General features: G+C 36.8%; 2 protein-coding genes across 2 annotated transcripts; both read left to right on the top strand.

Moving 5' to 3' along the window:
• The first annotated feature begins 9,433 nt into the window (after positions 1-9,433).
• LOC116158560 (cationic amino acid transporter 4) lies at positions 9,434-12,326 on the top strand. Its single transcript, XM_031471355.1, is given in 8 exon segments — positions 9,434-9,546; positions 9,685-9,774; positions 10,034-10,178; positions 10,223-10,471; positions 10,519-11,688; positions 11,736-11,840; positions 11,843-11,899; positions 11,953-12,326. Coding segments are annotated over 6 exon segments (1,926 nt in total). The 5' UTR covers positions 9,434-9,546; positions 9,685-9,774; positions 10,034-10,036; the 3' UTR covers positions 12,156-12,326.
• A 4,843-nt stretch (positions 12,327-17,169) lies between these two features.
• On the top strand, positions 17,170-18,949 carry LOC116179054 (trafficking protein particle complex subunit 13-like). Its single transcript, XM_031498765.1, has 7 exons — positions 17,170-17,349; positions 17,395-17,648; positions 17,700-17,824; positions 17,868-18,082; positions 18,131-18,357; positions 18,403-18,503; positions 18,552-18,949. The coding sequence occupies exons 1-7, from the start codon at positions 17,316-17,318 to the stop codon at positions 18,814-18,816; spliced, it is 1,221 nt and encodes a 406-aa protein (XP_031354625.1). The 5' UTR covers positions 17,170-17,315; the 3' UTR covers positions 18,817-18,949.
• Positions 18,950-20,425: the final 1,476 nt, after the last annotated feature.

Genomic DNA, 20,425 nt, shown 5'->3' with positions numbered 1-20,425 from the left:
GAAAATATTTTCCAGCTATTCTTCATGACCGATTTACCCAATATTTTTTTACCCCTAAGTCATACGACGAACGGTTCCCGAGATATGGCCGAGGAACAGTCTTATTGGGTCACCCGGTACTATTTATTTGAACCGAGTAATAATGATTATTAATATTTAATAGGGTGACTTATTTTCAATACCTATGTGGATATATTTGATTTCGATAATCTCGCCTTGGGCGTTGCAGGGAAAAGTGTCTAGTCCGGCATAGATATACATATTTATATGTACTTGTTTTTATGTGTCTTAGAAAAGGGCCACATAGCGGATATTGCTTATCGATCCTTTTAGTTGACCGTTGACATGTAGTGACTAAGTATTCGATTTGTATCAATCTTTTCCAGGTGCAAATATGTCACGTTTCAAAACCTATTGATTCCAAGTATACAGGGTCGCTGACAAGCCCAGAATCAGCCGATTATTCGGATAAATATAAAATATGCAAGATCAAAAAAGTGTTATACAAAAGTTTTGGAGTTCTTCATGTGTCTACTGGATGGTAATAATTTGAATTATACAGGGCTGGTCATAAAGGAGTGGCACATCAAAGTTGGATTTTTTTAAATAAAACACCATATATTATTCGATATTTCAATTCTACCCAAGCTCTGGTCCCAAGGTCGTGACCTTGAACATTGGGCCAAAATCATGGCCTTGGATGATGGGCCAAAATTATGACCTTTGATTCTGGATCGATGGTGTGATCTTGAGTTTTGGACTTTAGGATTTATCCATCTTGCCTTGGTGAGAAGTGACCCTGTTTGTTGTTAAAAATCGTGGCCTTGGTACCGTAACTAAGGCGTGACCTCGACCAAAGCGTACCATAAGTAAATAAGGTGATTAACGAAAGATGCTGTATTGCACAAAACCTAAGCTATTCTTAAAAAATGACAAATTGTGCATTTCAAGATTTTACAAAGAAGAAGAGGAAAAAGCAAGTACGCAAGCAAGTAAAACAAAAAAAATTCGTTAAGGCGCTTGTGAGCAAGAGGCGAATAGTGCACTTTCAAGATGGTTTTTTCGATTTTAATAGCCCTTATGGATATTTCATGCCTTAACGAGAATACAAACATGAAATAATTTTTAATTCCTGATCGAATAATACCAATATCAAGTCTGTAAGTGGGTAGTTCGTCAGCCTTTGTGACTCAGACAGACAGAACAGACAGACAGACAGACATCAAGAGCACAAAAGTTGTCACTCATAACATCATTCTGGTTCCCCCTCCATATCCCCGAAACGGTTTTGCGCGATTTTCAATATCTTCCTTAATTTGGAAAATATGGCAGACTGCAAATTTTAAAATTGACACCCTGTAGATTACAGTTCAGTAATTAATTACTACTTTGTTGATGCATGATCAGGATCATCTGTTCCTTCGCATTTAGCCGCACACAACCTAACTGTTATAGACGAATCTATCGAAGGACAGTTATAAATTCAGTATACTAATAATTAATTCATAATTGTTCATAAAAGTAATTCAATTTACGTCTCAACCCCAATTTTATATTTTCACTCGATAAACAATCGACGACTTTTCGTATCTGAAAGGAAGCCCAGGAAGGTGAATTTAAGCAAAGAAAATGCTCCATAGTTATTCGCATGGATGCGTGGAATTTAATATCTACTTGTCTGTATGAAGTAGGTAACGTAAGTACATTTGCATGTTAAATTATTATGCATGATGCTTTCAATTAAGGTAAAGGAATAAAAATATTACAACGACATTAATTTTTCATCGTACCGATTGTTATATAAACAATGCAAAACTACTGTCAATTTAGACTATTATCCGAGGCTTAACCAGTGAAGCAAAAAGTAGCATGGCACACGTGCTTGAATCAAATATTTTTGTATGAAAGAATGAAATTTAGTCACGTAAAGATTTCTAGAATTTTATTTCATTTCAAATCAAATATGTGCATTTACAGCTGCATTAAAATTAAATTCTTGTATACTATGGGGACATCTATAGAAGGGTAGCAGTATGAATCAGTGAAACGACAAAGCCGGGAAATTATTGTCCTGAATTTCTGTATGCATTCTGAATGTTTGCACGGGATTGTCAATAGAAGTCACTAATGTTAAAAGAATGTATTGTTTCTGCCATTTTCTGTTGCTATAGTAACAGTTGTTAATGATAGGTTTACGATTGGCCAATTACTTTTGAAACCATAGCTTTTAAAACTAAAGTATGGCAGCTGCAGAAGCTGAGTTTTGCACGTTACCTATCCCTAATTCAAAATTCAACCCTAATTGCATTATTAATTAAAATTCATGGTTTAGTTCTTTAGTAGGTAGTTTATACCTATACCTGTAGTGTATTAACAGGGGATCTGTATTTTGGCAAATGCGCACCTACTCGTGCCCTCTAGCTTTTTAATTCGAGCTATGGTCTTCAAACGTCTATTAAGGAAGGTGTTGTTTGTGGTTCTATCGTATAAGTATGTGAATACGATATACGAGGTGGTATGTAGGTACAAAGAGTAATGATGTAATATAAGTATTCTTTGCTATATTAGGCCAGTTAAATAACTATTCGAACAGGTCCTCCCGAAAATTTGAGGAGCATTTTATATTACCTTTTGGAAACCCCCTATTCTGACCTCGCACTGATGCAACAGCGAAATCTCAACCGAAAGTTTTATATATTGAAGATAGCGGACAATTTGGCGCTATTTTTCCGAAATGAACGCTACAGTTGCTCTCAGTGACGTAGAAACACCATCACCAGTATGACTAAACATAATAACTAGGTACGTTTTTAAGCATGATCACTACTAGGGAATGCAATCCCACGGCAAATTCTCAATCCCGGTATTTGCGGGATCCCGCAAAACTTTAAATAAATTGGCAAATGAGCAATTCTGTGCGGTTAACTTCTGTATTAAAATAAATCGTTAATTATCACAATATTTAACAAGAAAGTACCTTCGGCCTAACTTAGAACTCAAAAAAACCTCACCTGCAAAGCACAAAAAGGTGAACTTCAAAAGTGCCTCAAAAATCATAGTGGGTACATTTTTAACGAAAAAACTGTAACAATTATTTAAAAAATAAGTTCTCCGTTATGCGTTTCATTAACAAAGTACCCCTTGGTCGACAAATTCCTCAGTCCCGCAAATCCCGCGGGATCCCGCTCCATTTATGTGCGGGATTAATCCTGCAAAAATGCTGCGGGATCCCGGTATTGCATTCCCTACTAAAAACCAATTTCGTAAGAAACTTCAAAGGGCTTTAACTTTTGATCTAGTAGCCCAATCTTGGAACTGTTTGAAATTATGGATTCTACAGGCCACATTCTATACCTAAGGAAATTTTTTTCCGGCCGATCTGAGGCAATTTTTTTTTCCGGCAAAAAAAAGGCAGTGTACAACCTTCCTTTTTTATCAAAAATCGACTACACCAAAATTTCTCAGGAAAACACTTTTTCGTATTAATTTTGGTGCGTAGAATCCAAAACGATTCGTACTTTTTCGATTAGACGTCTCAATCAAAAGTTATAGACTAGAAACTATAGGGAATGCAATCCCGCGGCAAATTCTCAATCCCGGTATTTGCGGGATTGTTAGATGTTAATCCCGCGAGATCCCGGTATTTCTAAAATCATAGAGATCGTGTCTTTTCCAAAGATGGCAGCCGCAAAAATAGCTCTAAATTCCGATTTTCACTTAAAAACTAGTGTGACATGCGTCTATATAGAAGATACAGACACAGACACAAGATACATACATGTTTTTTTAACATAAGGAAGACAAAAATACGTGCTAAAATTACCTTTGGACTAAACTTTATTGCAAATTATAAGTTGGAATGGAAAGTAAAAGAACCTTTCACGCCGCGAACTTAAGCTGCAGATAGATAGGTATAGGTACCTATACTTTTACATGTATTGCAACTGCAGGACTTCTTGGTATTGCAAGAGGGAAATGAGAAATAACAAGATGGGGTCCAACATCATGAGAAGTGGAACTGCGTAGGTACAATGAGCAAATCTTTTACCCTTTCCTTTCTATTCTCCAGATTTTATAGAGAGAGGTCGGTATCGATCAAGCACAACAACAGGGTTCTTTGTTTGACTGAAACTCGCTGTTGATTGAAACTAATGAAGAGCACTTGATGCCTTCTAGTCATATGCACCAATTAGGTAAGTTACGCCTAATGTCTTCCTTTTCATTAGATTCTTGAGTAGGTATAGGTTTCTCTTTGTATGTTAAGTGTGGTCCAATTTCGATGGGATGAAATGGGTAACTTTCTTATTAGCGCATGATAAACCAAAACGGTTTAATAACTCGTGACGTCTTTTTTCATGCTTATTCCATTACCGTTGTCAGAAATAAGCTGCCATCTTTTGTTTTTCCGCTAACAGAGAAAAACTGAAAAATGACCGATTCCTTCAATTTGCTGGGCCGGCTTTAGGCGTAAGCGGTGTACCCCTCCGATTACGATGCAGACAAGAAAAGACGCAAAATTTAGTGACTGTTGATTCACGGATATAAAACACTGACGACGTTTTCTATTTTTAAGATCAAACGATCACGCATTACCACGATATTACATAAATTGAAAAATGCCTAGTATCATATACCTAGAGTTCCTGGGTTGTTGGAGTCATCATGTAGCTGCCAAGGGTATAGCTGGACCTGGAGAATTGAATCTTTCTGTTGAGACGGGAGATTGACTGATAGGCGTTATGAAGTTTACCGGGTGTGTTATAGCAAAGAGTATATAACGAAGTTATAGTAAGAAACATTGTGACGAATATTACAGAAATCCCAATAGATATCGAGGCGCCATGAAAGATTAGTAATCGGCGATAACGAACAAAGGCGGATGTGACGCAATCTTTCCGAGAAATCTGATGTATTTTGTTCTAGAATGTTCGAGAACATTCGGGAGCACTGGACTCACTGGAGAATACTCGAGTTTGCTATATAATCAAATCGAATTGCGTTTCAGGACAGTTCCAATTTCAACACAGAAGTAATAAATAATTCGCATTGTTATAAATTGTGTTTATGTGAGTGATAAATAATATTTGAGTAACCAGGGGCGCAAATTTTAATGCTTGCTTACTCGTAACTTTTGTCTTGAGCCGGCCCTGGCTGTAACTCCTTTATTTTTTAAGCTCCAAGAAAATGACTGTAGCATTATTCAGGTACTTTTTAACGTAAAAATCAATGCCGTCAGTTGTTCGTTTCTAGATCGTTTAGTAACGGCGCTGCAACTTGAAGTTAATTTTATTAATAAAAAAAATTATGGTTGATCATCTTTTGTTATTTACCTACCTACGCATAATATGTATTAATAAGCAAAATTTATTGTAGAAAACTTATTATTGAAAATAAGTATGAAATATTAGGTATACATTTTAGGAAAGCTCGTAGAACAATAAAAGTTTTAAAACCATAGTAATCTGCAACTTCCATTTAAAAAATCAACTTTGAGTTACAACGCAGTTACTAAAAGCACTAGAAATAAACGAGTGACAGCATTGATTTCTACGTTAAAAAGTGCCTGAATAATGCTAAAGCCATTTTGAACTAGCTTCAAAATTAAAGGAGCTACCGCAAATTGAAGGAATCGGCCATTTTTCAGTTTTTCTACTTAGTGAAAAAACAGAAGACGGCAGCTCATTTCTGGCAACGATAATGGAATAAGCATAAACCAAGTAAAAAGGCTTTCGCCCTAAGGCGAGTAACTTCAGCGCATTTTCCATGAATGATCAGTACTTCCCAAAAGGCCATAGCTATGTGCGCTGTGATTTTCATTACTAGACGCATATATGGTTAAAATTTCAGAGAAATATCTTGATAAATAAAAAAGTTGGCACTGACTGCGCATGCGCACATCTAATTGTTGCAATATCAGTTATGTTTGCCTTTAACAGAAGCATCTGTGATTACAATTTCAAAAAGATTTCTCGATAAATAACAGTTGATATTTGCGCGCATTAATCTGATGTTTACAATATGCGATACGTTTGCTTACACTAAAAGTATCTTTGGGTAAAATTTCAAAGAAATACCTCCATAAATAAGAAAGTTTAACATTGCGCAGTCTGTCAAGATTTTCCTTGGCTCAAAAAGAACGAACTTAATATCTTGAAAACTGTAGAAATAGTTAAGGCCTCGGACAGATGGACGGACAGAGAAAGGGGCTGCAATAACGCACCCAACTTAGCTGCAAAATGCGCTAAAAAGAGGTCACGAGTACTTAAACCATTTTCGTTTATCTGCGTTAATAAGAAAGTTGCCAATTTAATCCCACCGAAATTGGACCACATTGTACATGTCAGCTAAAGTAAGTGACCTATTTTTGGGTAATGTTGCCTGGTAGGTTACTGCAGTAGTTAGTCCAGTCAATCTATCCCGTTTCCCATAGAAACCTTAATTTTTTTATATGTTAAATAGCAGATTTTGTACTTTACCTCATGTTATTTTTTCATCGACAGAAATTTCATTTCAACCTCATAATCTATAAAATGACACTAAGTGCCAGTATCTTGATTTAAAACTATCCTGTTGAATTATTCTGAAGAAAAATTTCTAAGTTTAAAAGGGGTCAAGGTTCAAGAACACTCAACCAAACAAATATTACCTACTCATGTTCAGTTTGTGTTTATTTTGACAATTGCAATAGCAGCGAGCTTCTCCCATTACATGTTACATGACATGTTTGTCAATGAATTATTTGATCTAAATTGTGTTTATCTGGCTTTGGTTTTGAATTACACGCTGGAAATCGGTCGTGTTAAGTGACTTCTGCAACTCTGCAAATTAAGCACAGCTTGGGAGAAAATAAGCTGATCTCACAGAAGCCGAAAGTCAACCCTGCAAGCTAGTTTGAACCAATGAAGATTAATCAAATACCGCCGCCGTTACTATTCCCATATTGATTAGGAGTTAAAAAAATTACTAGGTATTCATAGAGGGGATTGGTTTGTACAAAAGGAGGGAATTCTCGTTTTAGCAGGTACGGTGCGTAGTAAGCGTCTTACGGAAACGTGAAGAAATCTAAAAGTATCAGCACTGGAGTGGTTTAAAAAACGAATGGCGGTTCCGTTCAGTACTTAGCGTAAATCAAATAACAATACAGTTCATTATTAGTGTCGCTAACGCAAAAGGCAGTTTGGTGTAAAAGCTTACCTAAGAGATTTCTTCAAATTTATATTAAACCGGAATAAAATCCAGTTAATGAGAGAGCAGACCTATATTGTCCAATCAATCCTCAACTCCAACTCTAAGCATAGTCGCCGAAAGATGGTTCCATATCGACGGGTTTAAGTATGCAGTCCTTTTGAAAACATCTAATATCAACCTCAAATTAACGAGTGAAAAGGTAAGAATTCATTTCCTTAATTACTCTCTGAGGTGTTTCGAAGAAAGTGAGCACTCTATGGCCATTTTTATCGACTTAACTCGTGCTTTTGACAGTGTGGTGCACATAATATTAATTACGAAATTGCAAGAGTTGCACAAATTTGATACATCTAGTGTAGCATTGATCAAATCATATTTGAGCGATAGAATGCAAGCTGTAAAGGTTGATGGTGATACATCCAAGTTTCTTAAGCTTCAAAGAGGCGTGCCGCAAGGTTCCATTCTGGGACCTCTATTATTTTTAATATTTATTAACGATTTTTCGTTCCACTTAACAGACACTGTTACATGCCTTCAGTACGCGGATGATACGACTCTGCTAATATCGGACCAGAATTTAAATAGGGTTTATGAAGAGGCGGGTAGAGCAATTCAATTAACTGAGAATTGGTGTTTATCAAATGAACTAAGATTAAATTCTAGTAAAACGGTACAAATGCTAATCAAATCACCCTCAAACAAAATGATTTCGATAATCCTTGTTATGCTAATTTTTTAGGTGTTAACATTGATCCGAAATTAACGTTTAAGGAACATGTTAGTAAAGTAGCCAAAACAATTTCCGGTAATATATTCCTCTTAAGGCGTTTATCTGAAAACGTTTCCCCTAATATTTTACGTATGGTCTATTTATTAGTGATTCAGACTCACTTATATTACTGTAACATTGTTTGGGGTAATTGTACAAGTGCAACACGAATATTTGCTCTCCAACGTCGTGCTATTAGAATTATAGGCAATCTGCAGTATAGAGAAGATTGCAAAAATGTATTTATTAGATTCAGATTGTTGACATTTCCTTGCATATTTATACTACACTGTATTCTATATGCTAAGATTCGTGCCAATGAACTTTGTGTAAGGTCCGATATACATAGTTATAATACACGAAATTGTAGTAATCTTGATCTAAAGCACTACAGATTAGATTAGATACAACTCACAGAAGTTTTGTAAATATTTCGTTTGAGCTTTTTAACCTGCTGCCTGGCCAGACCAGGGATGTACCGTACAATACCCTGAAAACTAAATTAAAACAATTCCTTACTGAAGGCGCATTTTATACTATTAATGAATTTAAAGACTGTGATCTATGTGTAATTTAACATGAATGTATATAAATGTTGTGTTGTTTCCTTTGACTTCTGTAAATGTTTTATTGGCATGTTAACAGTAATAAATATTATTATTATTATTATCAAATGTTCTTTAACAAGATTGCCATTCCTAATAGCGTGTCGTGACGGATGACGTTAATTTAGTCCCGTGCAAAGCATACAATTGTACCGAGCAATACGAAATATTCACTTAAAAAATGATGACTGAATTGTAGGTACAACCTGAACGGTAGCTTGTAAAAGGAATTCCGTGAATTCCAGAATAATTTCATGAATTCCATGAATTTCAAAATAATTCGATGAATTACGAATATTTCATGAATTCCATAAATTACGAATATTTCATGAATTCCATGAGAATTCTATGAATTCCAGAGTGGTTTGCCCCTCGGATTTTTCTTAAATTTGGATCCCATCCGCAAAGAGTGCGCAATTCTCTTTTCCTACACTAGTGTGGAAACTAAGTATGTCTACGAAAAGACACCACAACAGACTTTCTATGATTTTATATAGCACCTAGACATTACTCATTAGCATTACGTCTGCCTAACCTGCAGTTTAATATTTCTCTAAGTTACATACATATGCCTACAACCGAAAAAAGGATATGCGGTAACGAACCCGGTCATCTATAGGTACTTATGCCTATTTATGCCTAGGTACACGTTCACTATAAAACTATAATCATTCTCTATACCTAGGACTAAATTTTAAGCAAAGTAGGTAGATTACGTTACACGACTGCCAGTTGAAGTCCCTCTTATAGTCTGAATCCATAATTTTGGAGAGAATTGAAACTGATTACTTAATAGGAATAAAAGATTTAAGTAAACCAGTAAAATATGCTCCCACAATTCGTATATGTATGTCGGCTGAATATCGATTTTTAAGGCACGTGCGCATCTTTCTCGTACCCCTGGCCATCAGTATCATTCCATTGCTCAAATCAAAAAGAACTTTTTAGAAACTGACATATTTTATGAACAATTTTTAACTTTAGGTAAGTACCTACCGCAAATTCATACGTGTCAGACACTTGTGCCACATTTCATCTATTGATTCACTTCAATTTCGACAAAAATTAAATGAACATATGCTAGTTTCCACCTTCATTGCTTATGTAATTTATGTATTTTAGCAACAACCGATGACGTTAATATTTAAATAAAGGTATCTCCGAGTCGTCAACCGAAGAAACTTCCCTTGAACTGAATAAGCACTTTAAAAGGTAAAATATTCCTACATAATTATTCTAGTACGTTCGCAAATTTCAATTACCCTTTTTTCTTCCTGAGGTAACGAGTTACTTTCATAACATCCCTATAATTGTGATGCTTCCTCCCTTAAGTAAGCCAATATAAAAACCATAAAATTGTCAGAGGTATATATAGGAAGAATGAAACTGTAACCAACGGATCCCCACTGAATAATTAAAGGACTATTCTACATTCCCTTCTATACAATAAATTGTAGCAGCACTGTTTTAGACAATGCCAAGCTCCCGGAAAATGATTTTGGGGCACGTGATGTCAGATTTGTGCTCAAAAATGAACCGCACGAAGCAGCTGCCACGAGACGTCATGGAAACTCCACTGAACCGCTGTCTTAACACTTTCGACATTACTTTATTAGGTACCTTAATACACTTATTACTTTTACTAATTGTTGGCTTGTAGGCGTCGGGCACATGATCGGTGCGGGGATTTACGTCCTAACTGGAACGGTAGTTAGAGATATTGCAGGACCAGGAATCATTTTGTCTTTTTTATTGGCCGGATTGGCGTCTTTATTATCGGCGTTGTGCTACGCCGAGTTCGGCACCAGGGTCCCCAAGGCAGGGTCTGCTTACATTTACACGTATGTAAGTATTGGAGAGTTCTGGGCTTTTGTGATTGGATGGAACATTATTTTGGAACATATGATAGGTAGGTAAATTCTCTTCACCACAAAACTTTAATCCAGGGAACTTTAGGAGCCGCTTCAGTTGCACGAGCTTGGAGCGGTTACGTCGATTCCCTATTCGGGGGTAGCATCAGCAACGCAACGGCAAAGATCACGGGGGAGTTACACGAAGAACTACTAGGACGTTATCCCGATCTGTTGGCTTTTACCGTATGCGTAGTATATGCCATACTGCTGGGAATTGGGGTGAAAGGCTCGGCGATGATCAACAGTTCGTTAACCGTTGTGAATTTGGCGGTGATGACATTAGTGACCATTGTGGGGTTTTATTACGCAAACGCCAACAACTGGTCCTCCCAGAATGGAGGATTTCTTCCATACGGATTTGGAGGTGTACTAAAAGGGGCAGCTACCTGCTTTTACGCATTTGTTGGCTTTGACAGTATCGCCACCTCGGGAGAAGAGGCAAGGAACCCGTCATTTTCCATACCAATCGCAACAGTACTATCAATGTGTATTGTTACCGTGGGATACGTTTTGGTATGCACAGCATTAACGTTGCTAGTCCCTTACTACATGATTAATCCCGAAGCCGCCCTTCCGGAGGCATTTGCCAACATAGGAGCGCAATGGGTAAAATACGTCGTTTCCTTAGGCGCCATTTGTGGAATGACCACAACGTTATTCGGATCCTTATTCTCGTTACCTCGATGTATGTACGCAATGGCCAGCGATGGCCTTCTCTTTGGGTTCTTGGGAAACGTTAATTCGAAAATTCAAATTCCGCTCACAAACCTCATCATCTCAGGAATAGCGAGCGGTTTAATCGCCTTACTGTTTGACCTGGAAAAGCTGGTCGAATTTATGTCCATAGGTACTTTGCTAGCGTACACCATAGTGAGTGCCTCCGTCATTATTCTTCGCTACCGACCACCTCCAATGATTATATCTCGTAATAATTCGTCGCTTGTTTCCGAAACGTCTGCCACAAACTCGCAGGCAACAACACCGGTGTCGGATATACAAATGTTAGTGGGCACCTTAAAACCCCAATACAATTGGTTAAATCCGTTATTTGGTCAATGTGAGCCTGGTTCGGTTGTAACTGGAGCAGTATTTATTTTCGCATGTGTCAGCGGGGCACTCTGCGCGCTGTTACAGTTGTATACGAAAGATTTATGGAATGGAATATGGTGGGTGATCTTGTTAATATTATTCTTCGTTTTAATTATGGCAGGATGTAAGTGGCAGATGCGTAGATAAGTGAATTGTATCGTTGTATTCTAGGTATGTTGGTAATCATCGCACATTATCAAAACATCGATGCGGGTTTGAAGTTTCGAGTACCGATGGTGCCCATAATACCCGCATTAAGTATATTTTGTAACTTGGAGTTATGGCCCATTTAAACATATTAACGTGGTTAAGGTTCCTAGTGTGGATGATCGTCGGTATGTCTAAACCCTCCCCTACATTTGCACACGGACATTTTTTTTCTTTTCAGGATTGTTAGTCTATTTTCTGTATGGCATTCATTATAGTAAAGAAGGAGAGAGCAATTCGACATATTCAATGTTGATGGCCTCATCAGAGGCGGTGAAGGAGAAGTGGGGAGCAACGACTAAATCGAAAATTCATTCGGCTTTATCAAAACGTAAAATGTGCGAAGAAAGGCATCCTATTATTGATGACCCAGCTGTCCCATAATATATGTGTCGGAAAGTACCCAATAACAAAGAACTAGAGTACCGACATCAATCGCATTGCCGCCTTAGACAATTTACCCTTCTACATGCACAAAGTGTTAAAGACAAATTTATTTATACCTATAAGTATAAGGTGTAATTAATATAAATAATAAACTCTAATCGTCTACAATCTGTTTTGCTTACTTACTCTAAAAGGCACTTGAACTACTCGAACGAGTGCATCTCATTTTGGTTGTTGGTGAGAAGTGTCCGAAATCTTCTCCTCATAATGTCTGCAACATTTTAACAGTATAGGTAGTTGGCAATGGGCGTCTTATTAATAAATTGAAAAATGTGTTTTATTAGCTTTGTTGATAGTATCTACAGTTTACTAGGTTTATTGTAAAATTAGCGCCACTTTGGTTTTTGCCTTCATCCATAGCGTATTTGCCTGTATAATTTTCAATTATAGTTTTGCGCTGTAGAAAAGTGAAGTGGTTAGTTTTAATTGTAATTATTCACTTTATTAACGAGCTCCTATCGAGTTTATAATTTTACGGTGTCTGTCCGTCCGCTCGAAAACGAATGGATCGATTACGATGAAATTTTTCAGGTCCGTTAGTTATGAATCGAACTGCATGAAATTCTATATGATCATAGCAATGTCCAAAGTTGAGCCTAATCGATCCACATTCACAATGCCCTTTTCCCATCTCGACCATCTCTGAACCGAATCGCAAACTTATTTATTTATAAAAGTATGTAAATGAAATTTGATACATAGACACTTGGAATAAAAGCAAATGTGATAACTTAACTCCAGTCTAAAATTTGGTTTTGCGCATGCGCAGTGCCAACTTTCTTATTTATGGAAGCATTTTAATGAAATTTGATACATAGCTACTTGGACTAAAAGCAAATGTAACGCCAGTTTCAAAATTTGGATTTGCGCATACGCAGTACCAACTTTATAATTTACGAAAGCATCTGATACATATGCATTTGGTATAAAAGCAAATCTAACACCAAGTTCAAAATTTGGAGCTCGTTTGCTATATTTGTTTACACGTTTATTTTAAATTATGTTGTCTTCAGCTTTGTAACTAAGGAGTAGGTAGGTGATCGTTTCAGCAAGTTTCACTGTAAGTTTTATGACCATTTACCTAAACGATTGGCTTTTTGTCTAGATTTTATTTGATGTTTAAATCGATTACTGCCTTTGGTGGACGAATCTGCTATTTTCTAATGTAATTAACTTACTCCCGTGCATTTGTAAGTAAATGCTGAAGTTATATAAAATTACTTAACTGCGATGCATTCATTTTGAAATACAACTTTAGTATCTATCATTTCAAAAATCATGAAATTTCATAGAGTGAATCCTCTATACCTACTGAATATCAAAAGTCACTTCTGGCAGCCCTGTGTGATGTCCATGAACCTAGCAGAGCAAGGTCAGCAGTACACAATCAAACATATTGCATAAATAGGTGCTAATTAAGTGCCCTATTCCCGCCCGAATTAAATGCTCCTTTTTTTTTAAATTCATTTCATTTGAACTCAGCAGAACACTACCTCAAAAAACCAAGAAAATGAAAAGTGAACTAACTATAATTAGGTACTAATTAAGTGCCCTTTCTCCGAAAGAAAAGCTCCTTTTTTTTAATTATTACAGAGAAAATGAAAAGTGAACTAACTAAAATTAGGTGCTACTTAAGTGCCCTATTCCCGAATTAAATGCTCCTTTTTTTAAAATTATTACTTACTTACTAACAAGACTAAAGCCACATCCAAAAGGATTACCTAGGGAATTAATTGATAAACGACATAACCCGACATGCCATGTAAACCAGATGGAAATTAAAAATAAAAATAATAAATAAGTAAACGTATAATAACGTACACCAATACACTTTCCAGGGCGTATATAACGGGATTGCAGATTCAGGTGCAGGTGTGAGGTGCCTTTTCTGTTTTTTCAGAGATTCTTATAGATTTTGGTAGGTAAAATCGAAATCGTTCCGTCCCAATTTCTGAAAATGTAACGCGTAGATCAAAAGATTAAGAATGCGCTATTGTGCCCACTTTGTCCGTCTGTCCGTCCCTACGACTGTGTCGCTACTAGAACTTTATCTTAAGTTAAGAGCTATTTTTCTACTTTGTTCGTTACAGAGTCGAGGCTTGCACGAGGAAAGGAATTTTTGCTGCGTTTATTATTAAAAAAGTTATAGTAAAAAACTACCTGTTCGTCTGTCTGTCCCTGTGCACGATATCTTTCTTTAGAAACGTTATTTGATCGCTTTGATTAGCCAAATGCCAAATGAAGTATCAACTTTTCTTAATCGAGTGAACCATAGAATGGCTTTCATTCTAGAAGGCATACTGAAAAATTTCAAAAACTGTTACAATTTCACCCCAGGGTCTGGGGTTACTTTGGGTCCTTGCACTTTTAATATAACTTCAAATATGATAATTATTAGATACTGTTTTCCAAATGCTATATACATAGTTTCGAATCCCTAGCAACACAGTTCCGTATAAAAAGCGTTTATGGTAGACTAAAACCCTACATATATAATACGCATAAATGTCCGGTGGATGTTGCTATATTCTTGTAGGAATATTATGCGTTTATTATTTCCCATTGATATACGAATTATATGCGTATATGCGTATATTAAAGTGGTGTTATATACGTTTATAAAACGATTGCTAAGAAACGGTTATTTATATACGTATTATCAACGTAGAAAGTGAACTCTATGATTTATATATATGAATAAAAATCGTATTTTAAACGTGGGTATAAAATCTGTCTACACAAAAACGTATACATAATACCGAATTTATCCTTTCAAAACGCTTTAAAACCGATTTTAAACGTAAAGTGTGTTTGCTGGGATAATGTAGTGGGATGAGTTTACCCGATTTATTCACTGTTGCTGAAAGTTTACATACATCACCCGTATTGTTGTTGATTTTCGCACGTTGACAGTCTAATTATGTTTCAAATACCTATATCACACTTACGAACGCAAATATTCGCGTAGAGATGTCGCCAAAGGTCCTCTTTAGGCATTCTTTAAGAAAATGCATGTGCGCAATAGTAAGTACTATATTTGGTACAATTAAATATCAATTTTCCTTTGTAAAAATAGGTACATGACATCCCTGATAACATCACAAAGTAACCTCGGGTGTAACAAAGTAACCGAAATTTTACGGTACATTGTTCATTTGTTACCCAATTCTCCTGAAATTTCAGCGGAAGATAATCTTATACAGCAAATTGAAATCGCGTGTCAAAGAGTAACTAGTTTTTTTGGACAACGACTGTTAATGTTGAACTGTGTTTTATTTAAATCACTTACGATTAGTTTTTAGCGCATTTTCTAACGAAGTTGGGTGCGCTATTGCAGCCACTTTCTCTGTCCGTCCGTCTGCCCGTCTTTTCGAGGCCTTAACTACTTCTACAGTTTTCAATAGTTCGTTCTTTTTGCATTCGGTCTGGCACCTGAGCCAAGCAGAATCTTGACCATTAAACTGCGCAATGTCAACTTTCTTAGGTGCTAATATATTTTGTTGGAATTGTAACCACAGATGCTTCTAGTAAAAGCAAACATATTGCACATAGTAAAAATCAGACGTGCGTATGCGAAAATGAAAATGCCAACTTTCTTACTTATAGAGGTATTTCTTTGAAATTTTAAGATGCTTTTAGAAGCAAACGTATCGCATATTGTAAACATCAAATTAATGGATATCGCAACACAACACCATTCGGATTGTTCGAATTTCCATTTATGACGTTCGGACTTCGAAACGCAGTGCAGACATTCTAGAGATTCATGGACAACATATAAAGTGACATGGATTTCTGTTACGGGTACATCGCCGATATTCTGTTGCATCAAGGAACGAGGAGGAGCACACCGCCGAGCACCTACAAAAACTGTTCCAGCAACTAAACGATAACGGAATGGTAATAAACCTAGATAAATGCCACTTCGTGAAGAAACAGATCGAGTTCTAAGGCTACCAAGTATCCAGCTGCTCAGGATCGCGCCCGATAGACATCAAAGTGCTTCGCTAAGTACTGGAGATGGTGAACTATTGCCGACGGTTCATTAAAAACGCCGCAGAAACCCGGACACCGCTGCATGAATTGCTAAATGAAAATTTCGAGGAAACCAACCACTACAATGGACGGCCGAAGCGCAGGAAGCATTGAAGCGATGCAAACGGCAAATGCAACCATGATGCACCACCTCGCAACAGACGCAAGTACGGTGCATACGACAGGGAATTACTCACCATGTACAAAACCATCAAGCAGTACAAGCATATGCTAGAAGGTCGAACCTTCACGGTATATACGGACCACAAACCGATCACTTACGTACGCTTTCATGCAAAAACCAGAAAAGTGCTCGCCAAGACAATTCCGATGCACGATAGCCGGGAAGGAAAACGTCGATGCAAACAGCGATCACGAATTGAGCAGATTTCGCAAGAAATTGACCAACATTATTGGGCCAAATCTCAAAAAGGGTGGTCCAAAATTTTTTCTAACTACGCCACTGGATTCTATGTAAAAATATTTAAAACAAACAGTTTTTTCCTTTTTTTGCTATTTTACATGGGTAGAAAAATATTATGATAACGTGCCAAAAAGTCATACTTTTCGTATTCGCCCTGTATCTCAAAAACAAACGTAGCCTAAATTGATTATATTTGTGGTATTAAAAGTTTCACAAAAAAAGTGGCACAGGACCGCGAAGACCGCAAGTTTCTATCTATAAAAACAGCTTGAGATACACCGCAGTCTCAACCAAAATGGGACACACGGTACATTTTCTACCTTTTCTTTGTGCCTGTACACCTCCGTCACGTTTTCTTTACGTCGGTTAGAAATCTCTCTTGCGCTTCTTCTGCATCTTCTTAATTCGACTTCCCTGTAAGCCCAAATAAAAGTATCTGTCACACCACTGCGCATAGACTTACACATTTTTAGGTACGCCGCTGAGTAGGACACAGTCGTTATGTGAGGCACCAAAAAATAACAGATGCCGCCCGGAAAGTGGAAAGTACACAAAAACACAATGTATACATTTTAAAGACAGCTATTTGCACTGCAAAAATATAATTACACAGAAATAGTTTATGATAACCAAATAATATGGAATCGGAAGAACATTTGTTAGGATTAAAGGGTAAAAAATGAGTCAACTTTAGTGATATACCAATGATTCTTTCAGTGATGAGATTAACCAGACCTACATTGGCCAGTGCAGTTCCAATCACCTGCGACAGTAGAGACCTACCCGGCAATTTACTTAATATCGCCTTGCAACAAGATCCTACAGCGGTTCATGGTTTAGAAACAATTATGACAGGTCAATTCCTATTGCTTCCCCAAAGCCCTGTGAACATTTACCTTGGTGAAACGTTTTCCAGTTACGTATGTGTGTTTAACGAAACCGATCAGGTGGTGAATAATGTCGCTGTTAAAGTACGTGATAAACTTAAACCAAAGGTTGTTTTAGATATCATTACTGTTTAGGTTGACCTTCAGACAAGCTCACAACGTTTGCCGTTGTCAATGAAACCGGCCACCCCAGCTTTAAATCCGGATGACACCGTAAATACTGTCATACATTATGAGGTGAAGGAAATAGGAACACACATGTAAGACCGTATTATACAAAATCCCGATAACAAACCGTTTTAGTTTAGTGTGTGAAGTAACGTACCAATCTGCCTTAGGGAATACACTGTCATTTCGTAAATTCTTTAAAATTCAGGTTTTAAAACCTTTGGATGTTAAAACTAAATTTTACAATGCAGAATCCGATGACGTTTACTTAGAAGCTCAAGTTCAAAATATCACGTCTGGACCAATTTGTCTAGAGAAAGTTGCTTTAGATGCATCCCATCTTTTTAATGGTATACTGACATAGTGTCCAAAACCAGTTAAGTAATTATGCATTATAGTCACCTCTCTGAATGTCTCTTCCGATGGTACAAATATATTTGGTAAAATTACTCTTCTTCAACCACAAGCCAGTTGTCAGTTCCTTTATTGTTTATCGCCAGATTCTAAGCTTGCTGCAGATCTCAAAATGTTAAGTGGTGCTACAAATATTGGAAAGCTTGATATTGTCTGGAGATCAAATTTGGGCGAAAGAGGTAGATTGCAAACTAGTCAACTTCAAAGAATAGTAAGTATCGAACTATGCTTTCTTTTTATAATTATTACACTTTAGGGCCCAGTATATGATGACATTCGGTTAACAGTAATTGAATTACCAAACTTTGTTAATTTAGAAGAATTATTCACGTTTAAATGCAAAATTTTTAATAACTGGTAAGCGGGTATTGGGCATAATAGACTAGGTAATTTTGTGAATTTTAGTGAAAGGACAGTGGAATTAATGCTAATACTGGAGACTACTGAAGGAATGTCATGGTATGGTTTATCGGGGTACAAATTGAACTCGTTACCAGCACGGGGATTCCAAGAGATTGAATTAAAGGCAATTCCGTTACTTCCAGGCTTGCGATCTATTTCAGGAATACAGTTACTGGATACTTTTTTAAAACGTAGTTATTCATACAACGACATTGGGCAAGTGTTTGTGGTGAGTGAGAAGGACAAGATGATAATTCCATGCACCTAATATACCTATAGAAGATGAAGAGTCTAATTCTAAATAGAATAGCATTAATGAAATAGAATAAACAGTGTAAATTATATCGGTTGAATATGTTAAAAGAATAAAAGAAACATGTTTATAACTTTATTTTGAAACATTTTTTGTGTTCCAATTTTTCTCTCTTTTCGGGCTTGACGTTGTTAATCACTCTGTTGTTTATTGTGATGTTACTTATAGATTAAACCCCATCTATATTCTTATGTCTCAAAAATTCAGCAGAATTGACTTATCCTCTTAATTGTTTTTCATTGTACCATGCTCAATTTTTAGATGAAAAAATTGACTTAATAGTAATTTTCATTCCCTCTGACAAATATGTACTACAAAGTACTTAGCGTGTTCGCACCGCCAAATGCAGTATGCTACTTATGTACAAGGATATTATGTTGTGTTTGGCTTCATTGCAGTGAGGAACAAAGATAGCGTTATCGATGAATGAGTAGTAGGAGAGGGATTTAGTCCATAAGACGCCATACTGCATATGGAGGTGCGAACCCGGTATGGTAGTTTTACTACAACAGCAATTCACAATGAAAAGATTGAAACTCTTGGGAGCTTAATAACGCTAATAAATTTAATTGTAATAATTTTTGCAATTTTCGGACAGAGCTGGGTTCTAATACTAGCAAATTGTACTCGAGTACTGGATACTTACTTGCCAGTAAGTGAGTACAGAGTACTTTACTCATCATCTCCTCGAATACAAACACTCAATTACAGGAGTGTTTTTTGCGAGTACACAGTTTCCTTAATTTTCATTTTTAATTAAAATAAGTATATTTTATTAGTAACAATTCGCTGGTTAAGTAACATTGCTCGCCTTCATTATCTCTATAACTAACCGCTCAACTGGTGCAGCAGGTATTGGACCTACATAAAGAGAATTTTTTGATGAGATATAGTCATTCAGGGACCCTAATGTACATACTCCTTTTCTCGTCCAGAAATGTGTACAGCTCTACTTCTATTTTTGAAATGTTCCCTGCTTCACTTTCTGCAGCAGATTATTGAACACCGACTTACAGGCGCGAAAGACAAAAAGTACTTCGTGGGGGAGGGGACAAAAGCATAGGAAAATTGCTTTACCAAATCATATAAAATTTTAATGTGCTATCAATTGAATACGCATTTTCTGAATTTTATTTCTCTACAACATTTCATTTTAGGGACGCTACGCTCTCATTGGTTGGCCGTTTTGACCAATGAGGGTGCAGCACGTTTTATTTTGCTGCGGGACGTGCATGCCGCGCGTCGCCACAGGGGCAATGATTCAATTTTCGCAACAAATTAGTAGAAAGGGGCCTGAAAATGCATATCTCTGGGGACCTCGTCACGGCCCTGGTCAAGCAAAGTCACTTTTGCCCAGGTTACACATACTTATATAATATAATCACAGATACAGTATACTTCTGCAGGGGCACCTCTAAAAACCATTAAGGGGGTCACTCTGTAGGAGAACGAGGGGTACATTTGGACATTCTAATTGAAAAGCAAAAACTTCTATCATTCGTCACTAGAGGGCTAGAGGGGCAACTCCAAAAACCATTAAGGGGGTCACTCTGTAGGAGAAGGC

This window comes from Photinus pyralis, unplaced genomic scaffold, assembly GCF_008802855.1.
Source record: "Photinus pyralis isolate 1611_PpyrPB1 unplaced genomic scaffold, Ppyr1.3 Ppyr1.4_LG1, whole genome shotgun sequence".
In the NCBI taxonomy this organism is placed as follows: Eukaryota; Metazoa; Arthropoda; class Insecta; order Coleoptera; family Lampyridae; genus Photinus; species Photinus pyralis.
The sequence above is the reverse complement of the archived record's forward strand: the minus strand, read 5'-3'. Positions and strand labels throughout refer to the sequence as shown.

Coding starts and splice junctions, on each gene's coding strand:
- LOC116179054 (XM_031498765.1), top strand. CDS start 17,316: ATGGAATCGGAAGAACATTTGTTAGGATTAAAGG. Junction 17,350..17,394: donor ACATTTGTTAGGATTAAAGG/GTAAAAAATGAG, acceptor TGATTCTTTCAG/TGATGAGATTAACCAGACCT. Junction 17,825..17,867: donor AAGGAAATAGGAACACACAT/GTAAGACCGTAT, acceptor AAACCGTTTTAG/TTTAGTGTGTGAAGTAACGT.